Raw genomic sequence first — 21,347 nt, 5'->3', positions numbered from 1 at the left:
GGGAGGCTCTGGACAAAGTGAAGGGGAGAGAACCTGCCTGAAGCCTGGGAAGGATAGGGCGGCCGATCGGGGACACCCCAGGACAGGAGCCAGGAGCAGCACTGTGCAAGGGAGGAATTGCCCGAGAAAGACAGGCCAGAGCTGGACCCAGTATCACTGCTGCCCAGAGCTGCACTGGGCTGTGAGAACTGGGGTTTGTGACTCTGCATTGGAAATAAGGAGGGGTGCTGCTAGTTAGTTAAGTGGGGAGCTTGTCGCTCTGTGTGGCTTTGCAGAGAGTGGCAGAAGAGGGCACCAGACTGGTTGTTGGGGAAAGTTCACTGGTGCCGAAGACAATCAGGAGCACCCAAGATTCAGCAGTGGACTGGAACTTTGCTCAGGACTCCTGAACTTTGTGTGCAGACACATTGCTCGGTGTCTGCCCTTTCAGACTATGCTACCACTGGGCCTGTGGGGCCTTGGTTTGGATGCAACCCTGTTGTACTGCTCCCCCTACATTTCCCCTTGTTGTTTTTCTCCTCTCATCCCTCTGTAAATAAATATCTCCCTTTGTTATATCCATTGTTCTTTTCCTGTGGGTGGGTGTGTTCACTCTGGGGGGTTTGGAACAGGTGCCTCTGGGGTGGAAGAAATTTTTCCTGCTGCATTCCTGTGTGCGCCGTCTCTTGGCCAGAGCTGCCTGCAGAGCAGACTCCATCTTGGCCACAAGGGCGCTGAAGTTAAATATGTTTTTACTGTGTTTGTCAGCTTTGCCAGTTACTGCTGGGTTTTTGGTCCAATGGGTCAGCTGAGTATTCTCTCTGTGTGTATTTAAAAATAAAATCCAGCACAGCTGGCTTCATAGTCAATAATATGGCCAAGATCACTTAGTAGTGGAATGTCCCTATCAATGGATGTTGTCATTATGAGAAATCAAAATTGTTTGGGGAGGGGTGTAGATAAATTAAATTTCTCTCTTGCTCCTAAGTTCAACAAATAAGAGAAAAATAGATTAAAATAAACTATTCTCTGCTTCCAATTCCAGCATCACTGCACTGTGTGGGATAGTTTCTGTCTATTGAGTTGCCTGGCAACATCTCAAAGTTTTGCTGTGTTATTATTTCTGTTCATCTGTCAAAAGGGATCTCTGTTGTGTATGTGCTAGTGACCAAAAATATCTTTTTCCAGGAAAGGTCTCCTTCTATGGCACAGGATCGTTCAAAAAAAAAAAAAGTATTTTCTATGGAAAGGATGTATTTTGCAGTATAATGCAGCTTTACATTTTGCTGGGGCTTCGCTCAGCCCAGGACAAGGCAAACATTTTTGGCAGTCCTCTTTCCCTGTTTGTGTGTCTCTGTGCTCGTCTGGGGTCTCAGTCACTGCAGGGCTCAACTCTGCCTCTTGCTTCCCCAGTATGAGTAGGTAGTGAGGTGGCTGCCATAGTCATAGCTTTCTTCAAGCTATCTTAGGGTCTAATTCAAAGCCCACTGAAATCCACGGAAATATTCCCATTGGTTTCAGTGGACATTGGATTGGACCACTGATGTTCATACATAGCCTGGGAGGCAAGGCATTGCTAAGCAGGATGGACAATAATTTAGTGGATTCTTCTCACATTCAGACACTCCAGATGCCTTCTTTTTGTTGTGCCTTCATTTCATGGGAAGAGAACAGATTTTTGCACTGAGGGCCTCTATTCTATTCAGATTCTTATAAAACATTCATCATAGAATCAGAGATTAGGGTTGGAAGACACCTCAGGAGGTCATCTAGTCCAAACCCCTGCTCAAAGCAGGACCACTCCAACGAAATCATCGCCGCCTCGGCTTTGTCAAGCTGGGCCTTAAAAACCTCTAAGGATGGAGGTTCCAGCACCTCCTTAGGTAACCCATTGCAGTGCTTCACCACCCTCCTAGTTTTTCCTAATATCCAACCTCAACCTCCCCCTCTGCAACTTGAGACTAATTGCTCCTTGTTCTGTCATCTGCCACCAATGAGAACAGCCTACCTCCATCCTCTTTGGAGACCCCCTTCAGGTAATTAAAGGCTGGTATCAAATCCCACCTCACTCTTCTCTTCTGCAGACTAAATAAGCTCAGTTCCCTCAGCCTCTCCTCATAAGTCATGTACCTCAGCCCACTAATCATTTTCTTTACCCACCGCTGGACTCTCTCCAATTTGTCCACAAGCTTTTTGTAGTGGGAGGCCCAAAACTGGATGCAATATTGCAGATGTGACTTCATCAGTGCCGAATAGAGGGGGAATAATCACTTCCCTCGATCTGCTGGCAATGCTCCTACTAATTCAGCCCAATATGCCGTTAGCCTTCTTGGCAATAAGGGAACACTCTTGACTCATATCTAGCTTCTCATCCACTGTAATCCCCGGGTCCTTTTCTGCAGAACTGCCACTTAGCCAGTCGGTCCACAGCCTGTAGCAGTGCATGGGATTCTTCTGTCCTAAGTGCAGGACTCTTCACTTGTCCTTGTTGAGCCTCATCAGACTTCTTCTGACCCAATGCTCCAATTTGTCTAGGTCACTCTGGACCTTATCCCTACCCTCCAGCATATCTACCTCTCCCCGCAGCTTAGTGTCATCTACAAATTTGCCAAGGGTGCAATCCATCCCATCATCCAGATCATTAATGAAGATGTTGAACAAAACCGGCCCCGGGACAGACCCCTGGGGCACTCCTCTTGATACCGGCTGCCAACTAGACATCAAACTGTTGATCACTACCCATTGAGCCCGATGATCTAGCCAGCTTTCTATTCACCTTATAGTCCATTCATCCAATCCATACTTTTTTAACTTGCTGGCAAGAGACCATATCAAAAGCTTTGCTAAAGTCAAGGTATATCACGTCCACTGCTATCCCCATATTCACAGAGCCAGTTATCTCATCATAGAAGGCAATCAGGTTGGTCGGGCATGACTTGCCCTTGGTAAATCCATGTTGACTGTTCCTGATCACCTTCCTTTTCTCCAAGTGCTTTGAAATGGGTTCCTTGAGGACCTGCTCCATGATTTTTCCAGGCACTGAAGTGAGGCTGACCTGTCTATAGTTCCCTGGGTTCTCTTTCTTCCCTTTTTTAAAGATGGGCACTATTTTTGCCTCTTTCAAATAGTCCGGGACCTCCCCCGTTCGCCACGAGTTTTCAAAGATAATGGCCAGTGGCTCTGCAATCACATCAGCCAACTCCCTCAGCACTCTCGGATGTATTCTCTCTGGCCCCATGGACTTGTGCATGTCCAGCTTTTCTATATAGTCCTTAACCTGTTCCTTCACTAGTGAGGGCTGCTAACCTCCTCCCCATACTGTGCTCCCCAGTGCAGCAGTCTGGGAGCTGACCTTGTCTGTGAAGACCAAGGCAAAAAAAGCATTGAGTACTTCAGCTTTTTCCACATCATCTCTCACTAGGTTGCCTCCCCCATTCAGTAAGGGTCCCACACTTTCCCTGACCTTCTTCTTGTTGCTAACATACCTGTAGAAACCCTTCTTGTTACCCTTCTCATCCCTTGCTAGCTGCAACTCCAGTTGTGCTTTGGCCTTCCTGATTACACCCCAGCAGGCTTGAGCATTATATTTACACTCCTCCCTAGTCATCTGTCCAAGTTTCCACTTCTTGTAAGCTTCTTTCTTGTGTATAAGCTCACCAAAGATTTCTCTGTTAAGCCAAGCTGGTTGCCTGCCATATTCGCTATACTTTCTGCACATTGGGATGGTTTATTCCTGCACCCTCAGTAAGGCTTCTTTAAAATACAGACAGCTCTCCTAGACTCCCTTCCCCCTCATATTAGCCTCACAGGGGATCCTGCCCATCAGTTCCCTGAGGGAGTCAGATTCTGCTTTTCTGACATCCAGGGTCTGTATTCTGCTGCTCTCCTTTCTTCATTTTGTCAGGATCCTGAACTCAACCATCTCATGGTCACTGCTGCCCAGGTTCCACCCACTTCTACTTCCCCTACCAATTGTTCCCTGTTTGTGAGCAGCAGGTCAAGAGGAGCACAGCCCCTAGTTGGTTCCTCCAGCACTTGCACCAGGAAGTTGTCCCCTACACTTTCCAAAAACTTCCTGGATTGTCTCTGCACTGCTGTATTGCTCTCCCAGCAGATGTCAGGGTGATTAAAGTCTCCCATGAGAACCAGGGCCAGTGATAGAAACTTCTATCCTCCTGGCCTGGTGGTCTATAGCAGATGCCCACCCTTGTTGCTCTCGCCTCTAAACTTAACCCAAAGACTCTCAACAGGCTTTTCTCCAGTTTCATATTGGAGCTCTGAGCAATCATACTGCTCTCTTACACACAGTGCAACTCCTCCACCTTTTCTCCCCCGCCTGTCCTTCCTGAACAGTTTATACCCATCCATGACAGTGCTCCAGTCATGTGAGTTACTCCACCAAGTCTCTGTTATTCCAATCACATCATAGTTCCTTGACTGTGCCAGGACTTCCAGTTCTCCCTGCTTGTTTCCTAGGCTTCTTGCATTTGTGTATAGGCACTTGAGACAACTCGCTGATCGTCCCTCTTTCTCAGTATGAGGCAGGAGCCCTCCCCTCTCACGCTCTCCTGCTCATGCTTCCTTCCGGTATCCCGCTTCCCCACTTACCTCCAGGCTTAGGTCACCATCCCCTGGCTAACCTAGTTTAAAACCCTCCTCACTAGGTTAGCAAGCCTGCCTGCAAAGATGCTGTTCCCTCTCTTCATTAGGTGGATTCCATCTCTTCCTAGCAATCCTTCTTCCTGGAACAACATCCCATGGTCGAAGAATCCAAAGCCCTCTCTCAGACACCACCTGCATAACCATGCATTTACCTCCACAATTCGATGGTCCCTACCTGGGCCTTTTCCTTCAACAGGGAGGATGGAGAAGAACACAACTTGCGCCTCAAATTCCTTTATCCTTCTTCCCAGAGCCACATAGTCTGCAGTGACCTGCTCAAGGTCATTCTTGGCAGTATCATTGGTGCCCACATGGAGTAGTAGGAAGGGGTAGTGTTCCTAGCAGACATTCCATCACATCCTGAATTCTAGCTCCAGGCAAGCAGCACACTTCTTGAGTTTCCCGGTCTGGACGGCAGATTGATGACTCCGTCCCCCTTAGGAGGGAGTCTCTGACCATCACCACCCATCTCCTCCTCTTGGGAGTAGTGGTTGTGGAACTGCCATCCCTAGGACAATACTTCCCGTGCCTTCCAGTCAATGGGGGTCTCCTTCTGATCCCTTCCCTCAAATGACTCTTCCAAACCATTCTCCACCATAGTACCTGTGCAGAGAACCTGAAAACGGTTTCTTACCTGTATCTGCAGTGGAGATACATGGGTTCTCCTCATCTTCTGGAGGTCACGTGCTGCCAATTTTCTTCCCCTTTCTGCACTGCCCTCTCAGATTCTTCAGCATGCTATGCCTGCAATACCAAATGCCGACTTCTATCCAAAAAATCTTCATTTTCTCTGAGGCAATGCAGGGTCGATACTTGGGTCTCTAGTCCTTTAACCTTCTCTTCCAATATGGAGACCAGCTTGCACTTTGTACAGACGAAGTTGCTTCTATCCTCTGGGAGAAAGACAAACATGGCATATCCTGTGCAGGTCACAACCACTGATTGCTCACTGTCCATAATCTCTTTCTTCTAAGAGCCTCTTCAGATGTTGTATTTACTGCTCACAAAAGCCTGAAAGGCAAACAAAAATTCTGTGGGAACTCCCCCGCAAGCGAACTCCCAGGCGAACTCCATTTGTTCGCAACTGGCTGCCTTTTTATAAGGCTGCTGGCTCGAAGCACTTGGCCCACCTTAAAGCCTTCCCGCCAATCAACCACTCAAGGCCCACCTGGAACAAAGCACTCCCAATTCACACTTTTCAAACAAACAAATACATGGTCAAACAGTCCCTGCAACTAGCTCCAGTCAAATGGTCACAGCAGACAGACACTCGGATATTCACCCCACCAGCTCAAAATACATCCCTCTTAATGTAGCATTCATCATAGTACGAGAGCCCCTTCCAGTAGTTGGTTCACTCACCTTCTCCCCAAGTGGACAAGTGTGCACTGGACACACACATTTTGGTACATTTATGATAGAAAAAGATAAGGAAAAATATGCCTTGCATTTAGAGTGGAAGGTGGTGAGGCTTGTAATGGCCTGCAGTTCCTATTGGAGTTCCTTTCCTAGTCTTTGCCCAGCTCCAGGAAAGCTCTGTCTCCTGCACAGACAAACTTTATTTTTATTGCAGAAAGTTCCATTGTGCCAGAGGAGCAAAATTGTCGACCACATCCTCATCCTGGAGCTTTAGTCAATCTTTTAGTTACTCTGGGCACAGACCATTGAGCACCTTGCAGATAAAGACTAAGACCTTGCACTTGATATGATATTCTATGAGAAGACAATGTAGGGAGTGGAGGACGGGACTGATGTGTTCGCAGTAGCCAGTGTTGCTGAGCAGACATGGTGCAATGTTGTGTAACTAAGCACTAAAGGCTTCATTCCCAGGTATATTGCATTGCTATAGTGCAGCCAAGAGGTGACAAACATGTGAGTAACTGTGATTAGGTCATCGTTTGCCAGGATGAGACAAACTCCTCGCACTCGTCGATGCTGCTATGTGAGATCTTAACATCAGTGAGGAATCCAGGAACATTTCTAAGCTACAGACTAAATTGGCCTATAGTGAGGGAGTACCATCAACCAAAGGAGACATTCCACTGTGGTTGCAAACCTTTAAAAATGCTTTCCTCTGCCTATTAACATAACCTCTGTCTTGCTTGAGTTCAGCTTCAACCTGTTGGTTTTTTTCCATGAGCTGATGTCGTTCAAATTGTGGGCCATCTTGGTGGTAGTGGTATCATATATTGTGAAACACATGCAGAGCAGTGTATCATCTGCATATTGCTGGCACTTGGCATCTGACCAGTTCACTCTATGCATGTATGTAGCTGTTGAATAGAACAAAGACAGAGTTGATCCTTTTGAGACTCCACAAGTGAGCGGTCTAATAATAGAGGTGCAGTTTCTTATCAAAGCTGCAGAGACGTTCAGGAGGATGAGAGTCTCTCCTCTATGCATTGATTACAGGAGATCATCAGTTCCTCTAAAGCCTGGCCTGAATCTAGATTGTGCCATAAGGTAAGGTGAGGAAAGAACAACCACCAGGTATGTTGTAAACCCAGAGTAGTTTTCTGAGCCATATGGAGTTTCCTTCCTTCACTGTACCAGCCCTTAATCTCCACGAAAGGACACCTATCCACAGAAATTTTTTGCAGCCTCTGTCACAATCTGCAAATGACACACTTGGATATCTTTGTGATGCCCCAGTATCATAGTGTCCTCTACAGTTTCCACAAGGTGATCCGCAAGATTCTGGGAGACAGTGCCTTCACAGTTGACTTCCCAGAATAAGTTTGTTTCACAATAGCTGCTTCAGTTGTTAATCATAGAACCATAGAATAGCAGGGTTGGAAGGGACCTCAGGAGGCCATCTAGTCCAACCCCCGCTCAAAGCAGGACCAATCCCCAACTAAATCATCCCAGTCAGGGCTTTGTCAAGCCTAACCATAAAAACTTCAAAAGGAAGGAGATTCCACCACCTCCCTAGGTAACCCATTCCAGTGCTTCACCACCCTCCTAGTGAAAAAGTTTTTCCTAATATCCAACCTACACCTCCCCCACTGCAACTTGAGACCATTACTCCTTGTTCTGTCATCTGCTACCACTGAGAACAGTCTAGAGCCATCCTCTTTGGAACCCCCTTTCAGGTAGTTGAAAGCAGCTGTCAAATACCCCCTCATTCTTCTCTTCCACAGACTAAACAATCCCAGTTCCCTCAGCCTCTCTTCATAAGTCATGTGTTCCAATCCCCTAATCATTTTTGTTGCCCTCCGCTGGACGATTTCCAATTTTTTCACATCCTTCTTGTAGTGTGGGGCCCAAAACTGGACACAGTACTCCAGATGAGGCCTCACCAATGTTGAATAGAGGGGAACGACCACGTCCCTCGATCTGCTGGTAATGCCCCTACTTATACAGCGCAAAACGCCATTGGCCTTCTTGGCAACAAGGGCACACTGTTGACTCTCATACAGCTTCTCGTCCACTGTAACCCCTAAGTCCTTTTCTGCAGAACTGCTGCCTAGCCATTCAGTCCCTAGTCTGTAGCGGTGCATAGGATTCTTCCATCCTAAGTGCAGGACTCTGCCCTTGTCTTTGCTGAACCTCATCAAATTTCTTTTGGCCCAATCCTCTAATTTGTCTAGGTCCCTCTGTATCCTATCCCTACCCTCCAGAGTATTTTTCTCTCCTCCCAGTTTAGTGTCATCTGCAAACTTTGCTGAGGGTGCAATCCACGCCATCCTCCAGATTATTAATGAAGATATTGAACAAAACCGGCCCCAGGACCGACCCTTGGGGCACTCCACTTGATACCGGCTGCCAACTAGACATGGAGCCATTGATCACTACCCGTTGAGCCCGACAATCTAGCCAGCTTTCTATCCACGTTATAGTCCATTCATCCAGCCCATACTTCTTTAACTTGCTGGCAAGAATACTGTGGGAGATGGTGTCAAAAGCTTTGCTAAAGTCAAGGAATAACACGTCCACTGCTTCCCCCCATCCAGTTATCGAGCCAGTTATCTCGTCATAGAAGGCAATTAGATTAGTCAGGCATGACTTGCCCTTGGTGAATCCATGCTGACTATTCCTGATCACTTTCCTCTCCTCTAAGTGCTTCAGAATTGATTCCTTGAGGACCTGCTCCATGATTTTTCCAGGGAATGATGTGAGGCTGTCTGGCCTGTAGCTCCCCGGAACCTCCTTCTTCCCATTTTTAAAGATGGGCACTACATTAGCCTTTTTCCAGTCATCCGGGCCCTCCCCCACTCCCCATGAGTTTTCAAAGATAATGGCCAATGGCTCTGCAATCACATCCGCCAACTCCTTTAGCACTCTCGGATGCAGCGCATCCGGCCCCATGGACTTTTGCTTGTCCAGCTTTTCTAAATAGTCCCGAACCATTTCTTTCTCCACAGAGGGCTGCTCACCTCCTCCCCATGCTGTACTGCCCAGTGCAGTAGTCTGGGAGTTGACCTTGTTTGTGAAGACAGAGGCAAAAAAAGCATTGAGTACATTAGCTTTTTCCACATCTTCTGTCTCTAGGTTGCCCCCCTCATTCAGTAAGGGGCCCACACTTTCCTTGACTTTCTTTTTGTTGCTAACATACCTGAAGAAACCCTTCTTGTTACTCTTAACATCTCTTGCTAGCTGCAACTCCAAGTGCGATTTGGCCTTCCTGATTTCACTCCTGCATGCCTGAGCAATATCTTTATACTCTTTCCTGGTCATTTGTCCAATCTTCCACTTTTTGTAAGCTTCTTTTTTGTGTTTAAGATCAGCAAGGATTTCACTGTTAAGCCAAGCTGGTCGCCTGCCATATTTACTATACTTTCTACACATTGGGATGGTTTGTCCCTGTAACCTCAATAAGGATTCTTTAAATATAGCCAGCTCTCCTGGACTCCTTTCCCCCTCATGTTGTTCTCCCAGGGGATCCTTCCCATCAGTTCCCTGAGGGAGTCAAAGTCTGCTTTTCTGAAGTCCAGGGTCTGTATTCTGCTGCGCTCCTTTCTTCCCTGTGTCAGGATCCTGAACTCGACCATCTCATGGTCACTGCTGCCCACGGTCCCATCCACCTTTGCTTCCCCTACTAATTCTTCCCAGTTTGTGAGCAGCAGGTCAAGAAGAGCTCTGCCTCTAGTTGGTTCCTCCAGCACTTGCACCAGGAAATTGTCCCCTGCACTTTCCAAAAACTTCCTGGATTGTCTGTGCACCTCTGTATTGCTCTCCCAGCAGATATCAGGCTGATTGAAGTCTCCCATGAAAACCAGGGCCTGCGATCTAGTAAATTCCGTTTGTTGCCGGAAGAAAGCCTCGTCCACCTCATCCCCCTGGTCTGGTGGTCTATAGCAGACTCCCACCACATCACCCTTGTTGCTCACACTTCTAAACTTACACTTCTAAACTTAATCTAGAGACTCTCAGGTTTTTCTGCAGTTTCATACAGAGCTCTGAGCAGTCATTCTGCTCTCTTACATACAATGCAACTCCCCCATCTTTTCTTGCCTGCCTGTCCTTCCTGAACAGTTTATATCCATCCATGACAGTACTCGAGTCATGTGAGTTATCCCACCAAGTCTCTGTTATTCCAATCACGTCATAGTTCCTTGACTGTGCCAGGCCTTCCAGTTCTTCCTGCTTCTTTCCCAGGCTTCTTGCATTTGTGTATAGGCACTTGAGATAACTCGCTGATCGTCCCTCTTTCTCAGTATGAGGCAGGAGCCCTCCCCTCTCGCGCTCTCCTGCTCATGCTTCCTCCCGGTATCCCACATCCCCACTTACCTCAGGGCTTTGGTCTCCTTCCCCCGGTGAACCTAGTTTAAAGCCCTCCTCACTAGGTTAGCCAGCCTGCTTGCGAAGATGCTCTTCCCTCTCTTCATTAGGTGGAGCTCATCTCTGCCTAGCACTCCTCCTTCTTGGAACACCATCCCATGGCCAAAGAATTCAAAGCCTTCTCTCCGACACCACCTGTGTAGCCATTTGTTGACTTCCACGATTTGACAGTCTCTACCCAGGCCTTTTCCTTCCACGGGGAAGATGGACGAGAACATCACTTGCATCTCAAACTCCTTTACCCTTCTTCCCAGAGCCACGTAGTCCACAGCGATTCGCGCAAGGTCATTCTTGGCAGTATCATTGGTGCCTATGTGGAGAAGCAGGAAGCGGTAGCGATCCGAGGGCTTGATGATTCTTGGCAGTCTCTCCGTCACATCGTGAATCCTAGCTCCTGGCAAGCAGCAGATTTCTCGGTTTTCCCGGTCAGGGCGGCAGATAGATGACTCAGTCCCCCTGGGGAGAGAGTCCCTGACCACCACCACCTGCCTCCCTCTCTTGGGAGTGGTGGTCATGGAACCCCCAACCTTAGGACAGTGCATCTCATGCCTTTCAACTGGCAGAGTCTTCTTCTGCTCCCTTCTCCCAGACGTATCATCTGGGCCACTCCCCGCAATGGTACCTGTGAAGAGAACATGAAAACAGTTGCTCACCTGTATCTGCGTTGCTGGTACATGGACGCTCCCCTTTCTTCTTCTGGAGGTCACATGCTGCCAAATTTCTTCACCGTCCTTCTGTCCCCGCTGCGCAGCCTGCTCTGAATCTTCAGAATGTTGTGTCCGTAGAAGCATATCCTGACGTCTGTCCAGGAAATCTTCAGTTTCTCTTATGCAACGCAGGGTTGATATTTGTTTCTCCAGGCCTTGAACATTCTCTTCCAATATGGAGACCAGTTTGCACTTTGTACAGACAAAGTCGCTTCTGTCCTCTGGAAGAAAGACAAATATGGCATATCCAATTAAGGTCACAACAGCTGAATGCTCACCATCCATATTACCTTCCTTCTACGAGCTTCCTCAGGAGTTGTAGCAACTACTCAGAGAAGCCGGCAAGATGTAAGCCTCAGTGGGCTCTCCCCAGGCGAACTCCCAGGCAAACTCCCTCTGTTAGCCTCTCTGCTATTCCCCGCTCAGCTGGTTCTCAGCTGACTGGCTTTCTTTAACAGTCAGGCCCACTCAAGGCTCACCTGGAACAAAGCACTCCCAACTGACACTTTTCAAACCATCAAGCACACGGTCAAACTATCAAACTGTCCCCACAACAGACATTCAGATACTCATCAACACAGCCCCCCAATGCAGCACTTAGCATACCTCCTCTCAGACAGATCCCAGGCAAACTCCCTCTGAGTTTACTAGACAAATACAGGCATTTACCGCAGCACTTAGCATACCTCCTCTCAGACAGATCCCAGGCAAACTCCCTCTGAGTTTACTAGACAAATACAGGCATTTACCTCAGGATTCCCACCTCCTGTGTCAAGGGACTATCCTTCATCCTGATCTGGGGATACAAACAACAAGTATGTGAAAAGCAAAACCTTCAACACAGCAGATTTACCATACAAATAAGTGACCATCTCCTGCATGCTAGGAAACCTGGTTATAAATGCACCCTCATGGCCAAGATTGAGTCTGTTCTTCAGGTAGCTCCGGCCAACAAAAGGCATCTGCAGGAATGCATCAGGGAAATTCTCCCCCACCTGTTCCAAACCCCCTGGTGTAAACACACACACACCGGAAGAGTACAATTAATATAGGAAAAGGAAATATTTATTTACAGAAGGATGATTGAAGCAAAACAACAGAAGGGAAGATAGGGGGAGTGGTAAAACAGTGTTACATCCAAACACAAGGCTCCACAGGTCCAGTGGTACCACAATACAAAAGGACAGACACCAAGCAATGCGTCTACACTAAGAGTCCAGGAATCCTGTGCAGAGTTCCAGTACAGCAGTGAGTCTTGGGTGCTCTTGCTCGTCTTCAGTGTCAGTAACCTTTCAACAATAAACCTCTCCGGTCCCTTTTCTGCCACTCTCTGCAAACCCACACAGAGTGACAGCCTCCCCACTTAGCTAGCTATAGCCTCCCTCCTTATGTCCAATGCAAGATCACATGCCCCAGTACTCACGGCCCCATCCAGCTCTGGGCAACTGTGATACTGAGTCCAGATCCGGTTTGTCCTTCTCAAGTGATTCCTCCTTAACATGGTGTTCCTCCTGTCTCCTGTCCTGGGGCGTCCCTAGTTGGTCATTCTGTCCCTCCCAGGCTTCGGGCTGATTCTCGGTTGCTTCACTATGTGAGGGCCTGCTTCTTATAGTCGTTCTCTCTGTAGCAACAGACAGACCTATCCTGTCACTCTACCTCTCTCCACACCCCTGGAATAACCAACACTTCCTCTTGCTGCAACAATCAGCACTCCCTCTGCCTCCGGACAAGGTTTTAAAGGGCCAAGCTCTCTCAACCCCAAGGGGGTTACATAAATGCCATAATGGAAGCAGTGGTTGAGTGCTTTTGAAAAACCAGCCTCAATTTGCAGGTGCTGAGTACTTGGAAAAATCTGGCCTTTATTATATATTTCATGTTGTTATAAGTTACAACTGTCGTCATGACATCACGTGGAAAATATTACAAGTTTCTCCTTATCCTCTCATTCCTAGTGTTTGTAACTATCACATATTATGTTTTCACTTAGGATTCTATCATCAGTTCAGGAACATGGACTAGTAATAGGACTTAGAGCCTTTAGCCATTTATCAGTCAACAGTTCAAATTCTGTCCATTAATAGGAATGATGCTGGAGGCTAAATTCATGCCTTGCAGTAACATGGCTGTCTCACAGCCATGAAATGAATGGGGCAAAGAGCAATGAAAATGGATTGGGGAAGGAGCGAGGGAACAGGATATATAAAAGCAGAAAGCATACTTCACGTGTATATTTTAAAACATTTTAAAGTTGTTCTTATACCCTGGATGTAATTGTTTATCTAGGTATTTATACAGTTAAATTAAAAAAAAAAACCCGAAACAGAAAATAAGGAAGACTTCTGTATAGAAAATAAACAAAGAATGGAAAAGGACAAACATAATACAGAATGTGGAGAGACCTGAGAAAAGTTCTTTTCTCCCCAAAATCAGGATTTTTGAGCGCTAATGAACCTGTACGAATGTGGACACAGGAGGAACGTGGAGAAAAAAAAAAGATGTTATAAACAAGAATAAGTGAAACGAGGAGGCATGGAGGACAGGAGAGTGACAATCAGAAGAATACAAGACATCCAGAAATGACAAAAGTTAGGGTTTTTTTAAAAATACTTAGCTGTATTCGACTGGAGCCAAGTGTTTGTTTTAATTGTTTATTCAGTGTTTGGAGGACCAGTATGTACTATGCTGATAAAAGTTCTAATTTCTTCAGGACTCATCAGGATCCTCATCTGAGTCCTATAAAAAAAAAAGTGTCAGAACCTTTAAGTGTTCCTGTACCTAGAGAGAATGCAGTGTGCTGTGTCCCTTTTAATGTCCAAAAATGATTTTCAGAGATGGCATGTTTCAAAATGAACCCACGCAGCCCCATCCAAGATCTTTCTTGTTCATATCTGTGCCTTTCTTATTTTTGTATATTTTCTAGGACAGTGCACTGTAGACCTAAAAAAACCCAACTAGCTTAAAAGTTTTCTGTTGAACTTTTGCATTTCAAAAATCCTTTCCCTATGTTATAACTAAAAACTCTACATAATCCATGGGCTATCATTTTTTCAACCAATTAGCTATTTGAGTAACAATACTGAGAGTGTGGAACAGTTTTTGTTATATTATGCTTTGTGAAATCCATACAGAATTCTGTTTTGAGTCATTTAAAAACAAATCTATAATTTCTCATTTATGCCTCAAAAATTTGTGATTTTTACATAAACAAATAATTCACATCCACATATGCTTTTAAAGAAACATAGACACATTTATTTCATACATGGAGAAAATGGTAAAATTTATAGTCAGCTGAACAGACTTTACAATTTTTCACCAGTTATTTCCCAGTCAGTTTACTTATGTAGGGATCCACACCAAAGATCAGTCAGTTTTTAAATCTGAAAAGAGATTCAACTCAACTGAGTTCAGTGGCTCTCCATTAGTATCCAAACTTTTTAGTGCTTATATGAAGCTTGTGGGCTGAGTAATTTTGTAGTTGGCATTTTTCCAATGTCTGAGGAAAAACAAACCTCCTCCTCTGCATGCATAGGATTCAAGACAAGTTTACTCAGTTATTTTATTGTCCTAACTACGTTACACATCTGGTCACTCTGGTTTATGTAAGCGTTTTCCAAAGAAGTGTGCTCAATTAACCATGATTACAAGAAGTCAACCTTAATGCCAATAAATTATAATAAAACATAATTTACCGCAACATAATAATTAGCTTCATAGGTATAAATAAACAAATTTAAATCTACAAATTCTAATATTTAAGAATGTATATGATAATCTAGATTATATTCAAAAGATTTGTTAATTTAAATGAACTGTGCAGTATGTCCAAAAATTTCTTTTCTGCCACTAGATGGTACTGCAAGAACTTACACAATATTTGTAGGAAGGAATGGGTTCAGTGGATTTTGTTTTGTTTTCCCTGTAAACGATCAAGAACTGCTGGACTAAAATTAACTAATTTTAAAAAAAGTCTTGATATCAAACAATAGAATCAGCATCCAGTCTAATTAAACACTGCAATAAAACATTACATCATACCTGAATTATAAGGAATAGTGACTGACATGGAGTATAGATTCAACTAAATCTAACCTTAATTTAAATGATCTAAATTATTGTCTATTCTTTATTCCACTGGAAAGGAGATTTCAGACACAATTGTCTGGTTCACATTCTATTTCTTCATCCAGGTTTGGACAAGGAGTTCCATTATTGGCAGCTTGAAGGCGTACATAACGAGTTCTGGTTTTGGTCCCTATCTTTCCACAAGTACCTCTGCAAAGACCCCAGGAAGACCACAGTGAAATCTCACAGTCCAGTGGTGTTTCTGTAACATATATAAGAAGAGGTGATTTGACAGAAATATGTGCTTAAGGCAAACACATAGTTGGCAAAATGTACAAAACTATTATCAAATTGTCCTTACTTATACAAATATAAGGCTGATGTTTGTTTTGCTACATTACTGATGATATTAAAAAGATCTACTTAAAAAAACAAATTAACATGATTTTAATTTTACATTCCTTTAATAAAAGCCATATGTTGTCTAGTAAATAAAGACATCTGTTTTCAGCTCCTGAAAAGGTAGACTTCTTTAGTTTAATGTAGAGGTTGTTTGGAGGTACTGCATTAATTATGGTGTAATAGTTATTTAGTGGAGAATTTTAAATGGAAAACTGTTTCAAATGAGCATGCTCCGAAAATATAATTATATTTTACTGTCATCTCACTACTAACAACTCATTTGCCCTTGCATGGCTTGCTGGATAATACCAGGATTAAGATTTTTATCAAGTTTATTTATATACTCTGGGACGACTTTGTATATATTGTTCCTATTCATTTCATTTTCCATTTAAGTCCTAGTCTATTCTTCCTCATGAGTAAAGAAAATGCTAATTCTTTTTATGGCTAAATCTTCTTGTAGTTAGTTTTTGGCAAGAAAAGTTAAAGCACCTTTTATACACAGTCTTCCCTTTGCCAATAAAATATATTGTATAACTGAAAGCCTTTTAACACTAATATACTGTAAATTTACTACAACCAAATAAATCAGAAATTCTGTAAAGTAATATAGAAATATGAATGATATGCGAGTTATAAAATTCTCAAAGAAAATATACAGATACTCTCTCCCTCTGCAGTTGGGAGGAAAGATGTCTGTAGTCACGGATCTCTATAGACCTTGAGTGGATGGGGAACATGGTTTGACCTTTGGAAATTAAATCTTTCCTTATGCCTGTGAAGTAACTTTTTTTATATTGATTAAGGTACTGGTATATACACAAAGTGGAGACTTCTATGAATGTCCAACAAATGCTTTACTTACAATGAATTGCTCTGATTCAGTATGTGTTGCTCTTATTTTATAATATCTCCTGAATTACTAAAATTTTTAATGGCGTAGAGAAATGGACTTGTATAGAAAGCTTAAAAGAACTAAATGTGTAGTTTGGCTAAACAATTACTATTATCTCATCAAATGTATTACAAATATATTACATAATCTGTTGTAGTTTGGTACTGTTTACAGCAGTGGTTCTCAAACTTTTGTATTGGTGACCCCTTTCAGAAAGCAAGCCTCTGAGTGTGACCCCCCCTTATAAATTAAAAACACTTTTAAAATATATTTAGCACTACTATAAATGCTGGAGACAAAGCGGGGTTTGGGGTGAAGGCTGACAGCTCGCAACCCCCCAGGTAATAACCTTGTGATGCCCTGAGGGGTCCCTGCACCCAGTTTGAGAACCACTGATTTATAGTATCTACTATGGGGATGCCCAGTATTGGAACACTTGAGGGTGGGGGCGGAGGGGTTTTTTAACCTACACTGAGGCACATTAATTAACTTTGTGGGGAAGTTAATACAGCATGTTGCTCTAGCTAGCACTTCCAGTTACTCACATTTATGGGGAAATAAAATAAAATAAATAAATAGTCTCTAAAAATACCATATTGGCTGACTTCCAACTCTTGGATCTTAAGCTTTCAGGACAAGACAAACCCATCTGTCTTAGGCTAGGGAGCTGAGACCCAAGAATGAGAATCCTGCATGATATCTTCAAAGTAACATACTAAGGACCCAGTACAGGAAGCACTTACGCATGTTTTAAAGACCACCCCTAGTAAGGAAAGCACTTAAGTACATACTTAAGCTCCTTTCCTGAATTGGGGCCAGAGTAAGTAATAATCCCTTCTCAAATGTTGTGGAGGAAAGGATATTATTCTATATGTAATCTGTGTCACCCAATTTGAATGATGAATGATCAGCTCTCGTTTACTGAGAAAACATTTTTTAAACTAGAAATCTGCTCGTTTTAAGTGTACAAGTCAGGCCTTATTAAAGACCACTTACCTTACCATGGTTATTTATTAATTGTGAGGAAATTTGTGAAGCCCACCTTATGGTCCAAACTCCTAGCACAGAGACAAAGCCAGAGAAATAGACTCTTCAATCCCAATCTGAAGCAGCTGGCATGCACTTGGGCCATGGTTGCTACTACAGAATATTAGGGAATGTATCCCATGGATCTTTCCTGTGCAGGATTTTGGTCTCTGCACTCCTCTCTTAAGAAGTCCTCCACATTCCCCTTTTCACATTCCTGTACAGAAAGTCACCAGAGGGTGCATAGAGTAAACCTGCATGGGGCTCTCTGCCATCTGTCCTCTTTCCTCCAGTCAGAGGAGATGTAGCATTTATGCTGAGTTTGAAGCTTAGAAGTTGTCACTAAGACCGGGTCAAATCAGTGCTATCAACCTTCACTTACATGAGCACTAACATTCACTGACAGTAAAAAAAAAAAAAAAGAAAGCAAGCTGTGATGGGATAAATATATTATTGTTTGAAATTAAATCTTGGCTTCACTTGAGCATTTCAATACAAATTTTAAACTCTCCTCGGGTATCTTGTTCTGTAGGTTTCAGAGGAACAGCCGTGTTAGTCTGTATTCGCAAAAAGAAAAGGAGTACTTGTGGCACCTTAGAGACTAACCAATTTATTTGAGCATGAGCTTTCGTGAGCTACAGCTCTGATGAAGTGAGCTGTAGCTCACGAAAGCTCATGCTCAAATAAATTGGTTAGTCTCTAAGGTGCCACAAGTACTCCTTTTCTTGTTCTGTAGGTATCAGTTGCCATCATAATTCTATTCAAGCTGGTGAACTGTATTTTGTTTTCTTATTTCATATCACTATCAAAATACTTCTTACCAAGGAGAATACAGTAAGTATAATCGCTTTGCTCCATTATGTAAGAACTCAGAGGAAGGAACCCCTTTTTTTAGTATTTGCACAGGATTTGGGGAGCTGAGAGTCTGACAAGAGAATCTCTTTCACACAGGACTGGTGGTTCTGTGGAAGTTCTATGGTTTGAATAAGACATGCTTTGGATCTAACCCAAACCTGTGGATCCCTGGCCAGACATGAAGGCTTTCCCCCACCCCCAGTGTTTCTTTCGGTATCTTTTTCCTATGACATCTGGACTAGTTTATTGCCTATATTGTTGTTGTGGTCTCTGTCACAGAGGGCCCAATTCTAATCTTACCTACACTATGTTTACACTTGTGGAACTCCATTGGCTTTGGTAGAATGACTCCCAATTTATGCAAGTGTAAGTGATATTAGAATTAGACCCAGAGTACAGAGGAATAGTTAATGCTGTTCCACATAGAAAAGGGTACAGAGAAATATAACGATCGGCTGTTATTTGACTGGGCATGACCCCCTTTTCTGTGCAGCATTTTTGTAAAAGGAAGAGTTGCTGCTGCCTGGAGCAGGAATATTCTGCATAACCACATTCTCTTCCACATGGCCTGCCAGAGATATGAACTTTTCTAAAATTTTGCTTCCCTCCTTGCTGCTCAGTGAATGGGAACAAAAGGATCTAGTTGATCAAAGAACTAACCACTTACCTGAGACAGAGTCATCTATTTCATTGCCTATAGCAGTCAGGTTAGGCTCAGGACCAGGAAGACCCAGCTGGTTTCTTTTAAGTTTTACAATGGTTACTCGAGCAATAGGTGGCAAACTTTTTAGCTTGGGATAATAAAATGAGTTTGCTGGGTGACTTGGAGAGGAACAAGTGATCTATGAATTAAAAATAAAAGGAAGTTTATAGAAATAGTATTGCCATGTTAGTAAGGATAGAAATTTTAAACAGAATATCATGTTTTAATTATGCTTCTGGGCAAGTAAAACATATATGAACGGGGGATGTACAGCCTTTACGAACCCGAGCCCCACAAAAAAGCTGTGATTTCTGTCATGAAGATAATCCCACTAACTTTTGTGGAAGGATTCTGGGACTGAGATCACACAAGAAATTGTGGCTATTTTTGGATGGAGATACTGGATGGAGGGTAGTCAGCATGCACAATAATGCTTGGAGCAGGTTGATGGAGGAGACAGGAAGTTGTAGGTAGGGAATGCTGGCAGTGGCAAGGTTACTGACTGGGGCATAATGTAGTAGATGTGGTATGGTTATAAGGGGTCACAGAGGATTGTGCTTCAGCTTCTCTAGTCTTTCCCACTCCCGCAAGCACTACATTCTGCTCTAGGAAAGCACTTATTAAACATGAGAAGGAATTGGCTGAGTGCTGACTTTATTAAGGGATGTAGGGGCAAGGTAGTCCATTTCTCTCCACCTTTAAACAACAGCTCCCTGAAACAAAGTAAGGCATAGACCGAGCGTGGAAAGGGCAGACAAGACTTACAGCAGGGGAAGGGCAGTAGCAGTAGGAAAAAAAAAAGTTTGAGCAAAGCTTCCTCTTCCTTTCCATTAGCTCATTTCCCTTAGATGCTAGCAGCTGCCAAGTTTTGGCAATTCTCTCAGAAAACTTCCCCTCCCCCGCTGCAGGCCACATGGCAGTTGCAAACCCCAGAGATTCCCTAATACAGATAAATATCTAGCCCAGACCAACCCAGCAAGCTCTTTTCAGCATAGTTTTAGTTTTATAAATGTATCTAGCTTTTTTAAAAGCATGTAATCAAAAAAGCATGCATTTCTGTTTTACAGAATTTTAGATGACAGTGCAAAATAGAAGTATTATGATCCTAGATATAACGAATAACATTTCAGACACATGGATTTGCAAACACAGAGAAAATAAACGGACATCAACCAAACGAATGCTAAGTGCTATCACTGTGGAGCTCCGGCTAAGTCATAAATCCAGATACAGCACTAAATATTAAAATCATTTTGCAAAGAAAAAAAAGTTCATGTTATAATTTCATAAGTTATTTTTAAAAGAAAAAAATCATAATATACAGGTATGACATAATACATATTCATATGTATATAACATACATACACTTACTTCTGTAACAGTGTCCTGTGGAATAGTGGCAAAGTTTGGTGAGGAAAATGTGAAACCACTGTCTGTTCCAGCATCATATGGAAAAAGTTCTACTGTTTCTTGTTCTTTCCAATGATCTCCTTCACATAGATTTAGACTGTCAACACCCACAAACCAATCAGGGCTGGGCACAATTCGTACAATAAAAGAAACCTACGAAGTGAAAGAAAAACATCATAAAAAATAACTGTCACCCCCCAGTCTCTACAGGCTTGGCTATCAGGGTCTGATTTCTAGTATGGCAATGGGTCAAACATATTTCTGACTATTTTAGTTGAGGGTTTCTAAAAGAAAATATTCCAGACTGCTTTTTTATTTCATTTTATGTTCAAAAAGTTCTTTAAAACTGGATTCTCTTAGCAATTCCTTGCATTATATTGATACTTATCAGTGGCATTTCAAATATCTCCTTTTGCATCCTGCTGGTATAAAACTAGTAAGCAACCCTTAAAATGAAAATGTAAATGTACGTACTAAGGAGTGTCTTGAATGTGCTTCTAATTCCGTGAAGGTTTGTCCTGTACCACTGGAAATGGCAGGAGCTGAGAAGATTCCATGCACACTTTGAATTTTTTCTCCAGCTGCTTCTATTTCCTTCATTAATGTCCATGCTTCACCCTTTTCAGCAAAATCACGCACACCATTGCTGGCATATTCATCCTTTTTCCACATGTTATAGTCAGAACTATGGGTAACACCTATTTAAGGGAACACATTTCTCAATATAAAAGTCTACTTTGGATTATCTTAATTGATACAGTTTCTCTGTTTTATTTCTGATGTGGAACAATTTGGGGATTAATATTTAGGATTTTGTAAAACATTTAACTTACCACTGTTTACCTCAGCTGTAGCCAATTGA

General features: G+C 43.3%; 1 protein-coding gene across 4 annotated transcripts in view; it reads right to left on the bottom strand.

The window, feature by feature from the left end:
* Positions 1–13,763: 13,763 nt before the first annotated feature.
* SPON2 (spondin 2) overlaps positions 13,764–21,347 on the bottom strand; it is a 94,704-nt gene continuing 87,120 nt past the window's right edge. For 3 of the 4 annotated variants that reach the window (XR_007356529.2, XR_007356530.2, XR_007356528.2), the window contains 5 exons: positions 20,960–21,183; positions 20,447–20,638; positions 19,040–19,214; positions 15,222–15,456; positions 13,764–13,862 (listed from right to left, as the gene is read on the bottom strand). Coding sequence is in view for 1 of the 4 variants with exons in the window: in XM_075128116.1 (XP_074984217.1) it covers positions 15,278–15,456; positions 19,040–19,214; positions 20,447–20,638; positions 20,960–21,183 (770 nt within the window). In the remaining 3 variants the exon portion in view is untranslated. Of the gene's footprint in view, positions 13,863–14,358; positions 15,457–19,039; positions 19,215–20,446; positions 20,639–20,959; positions 21,184–21,347 lie in introns of those variants that run through there. The other variant, XM_075128116.1, reaches the window with a different exon arrangement.

Source organism: Caretta caretta, chromosome 4 (assembly GCF_965140235.1).
Source record: "Caretta caretta isolate rCarCar2 chromosome 4, rCarCar1.hap1, whole genome shotgun sequence".
Taxonomy (NCBI): domain Eukaryota; kingdom Metazoa; phylum Chordata; order Testudines; family Cheloniidae; genus Caretta; species Caretta caretta.
Note: the sequence above shows the minus strand (reverse complement) of the source record. Positions and strands in the feature narration are given on the sequence as shown.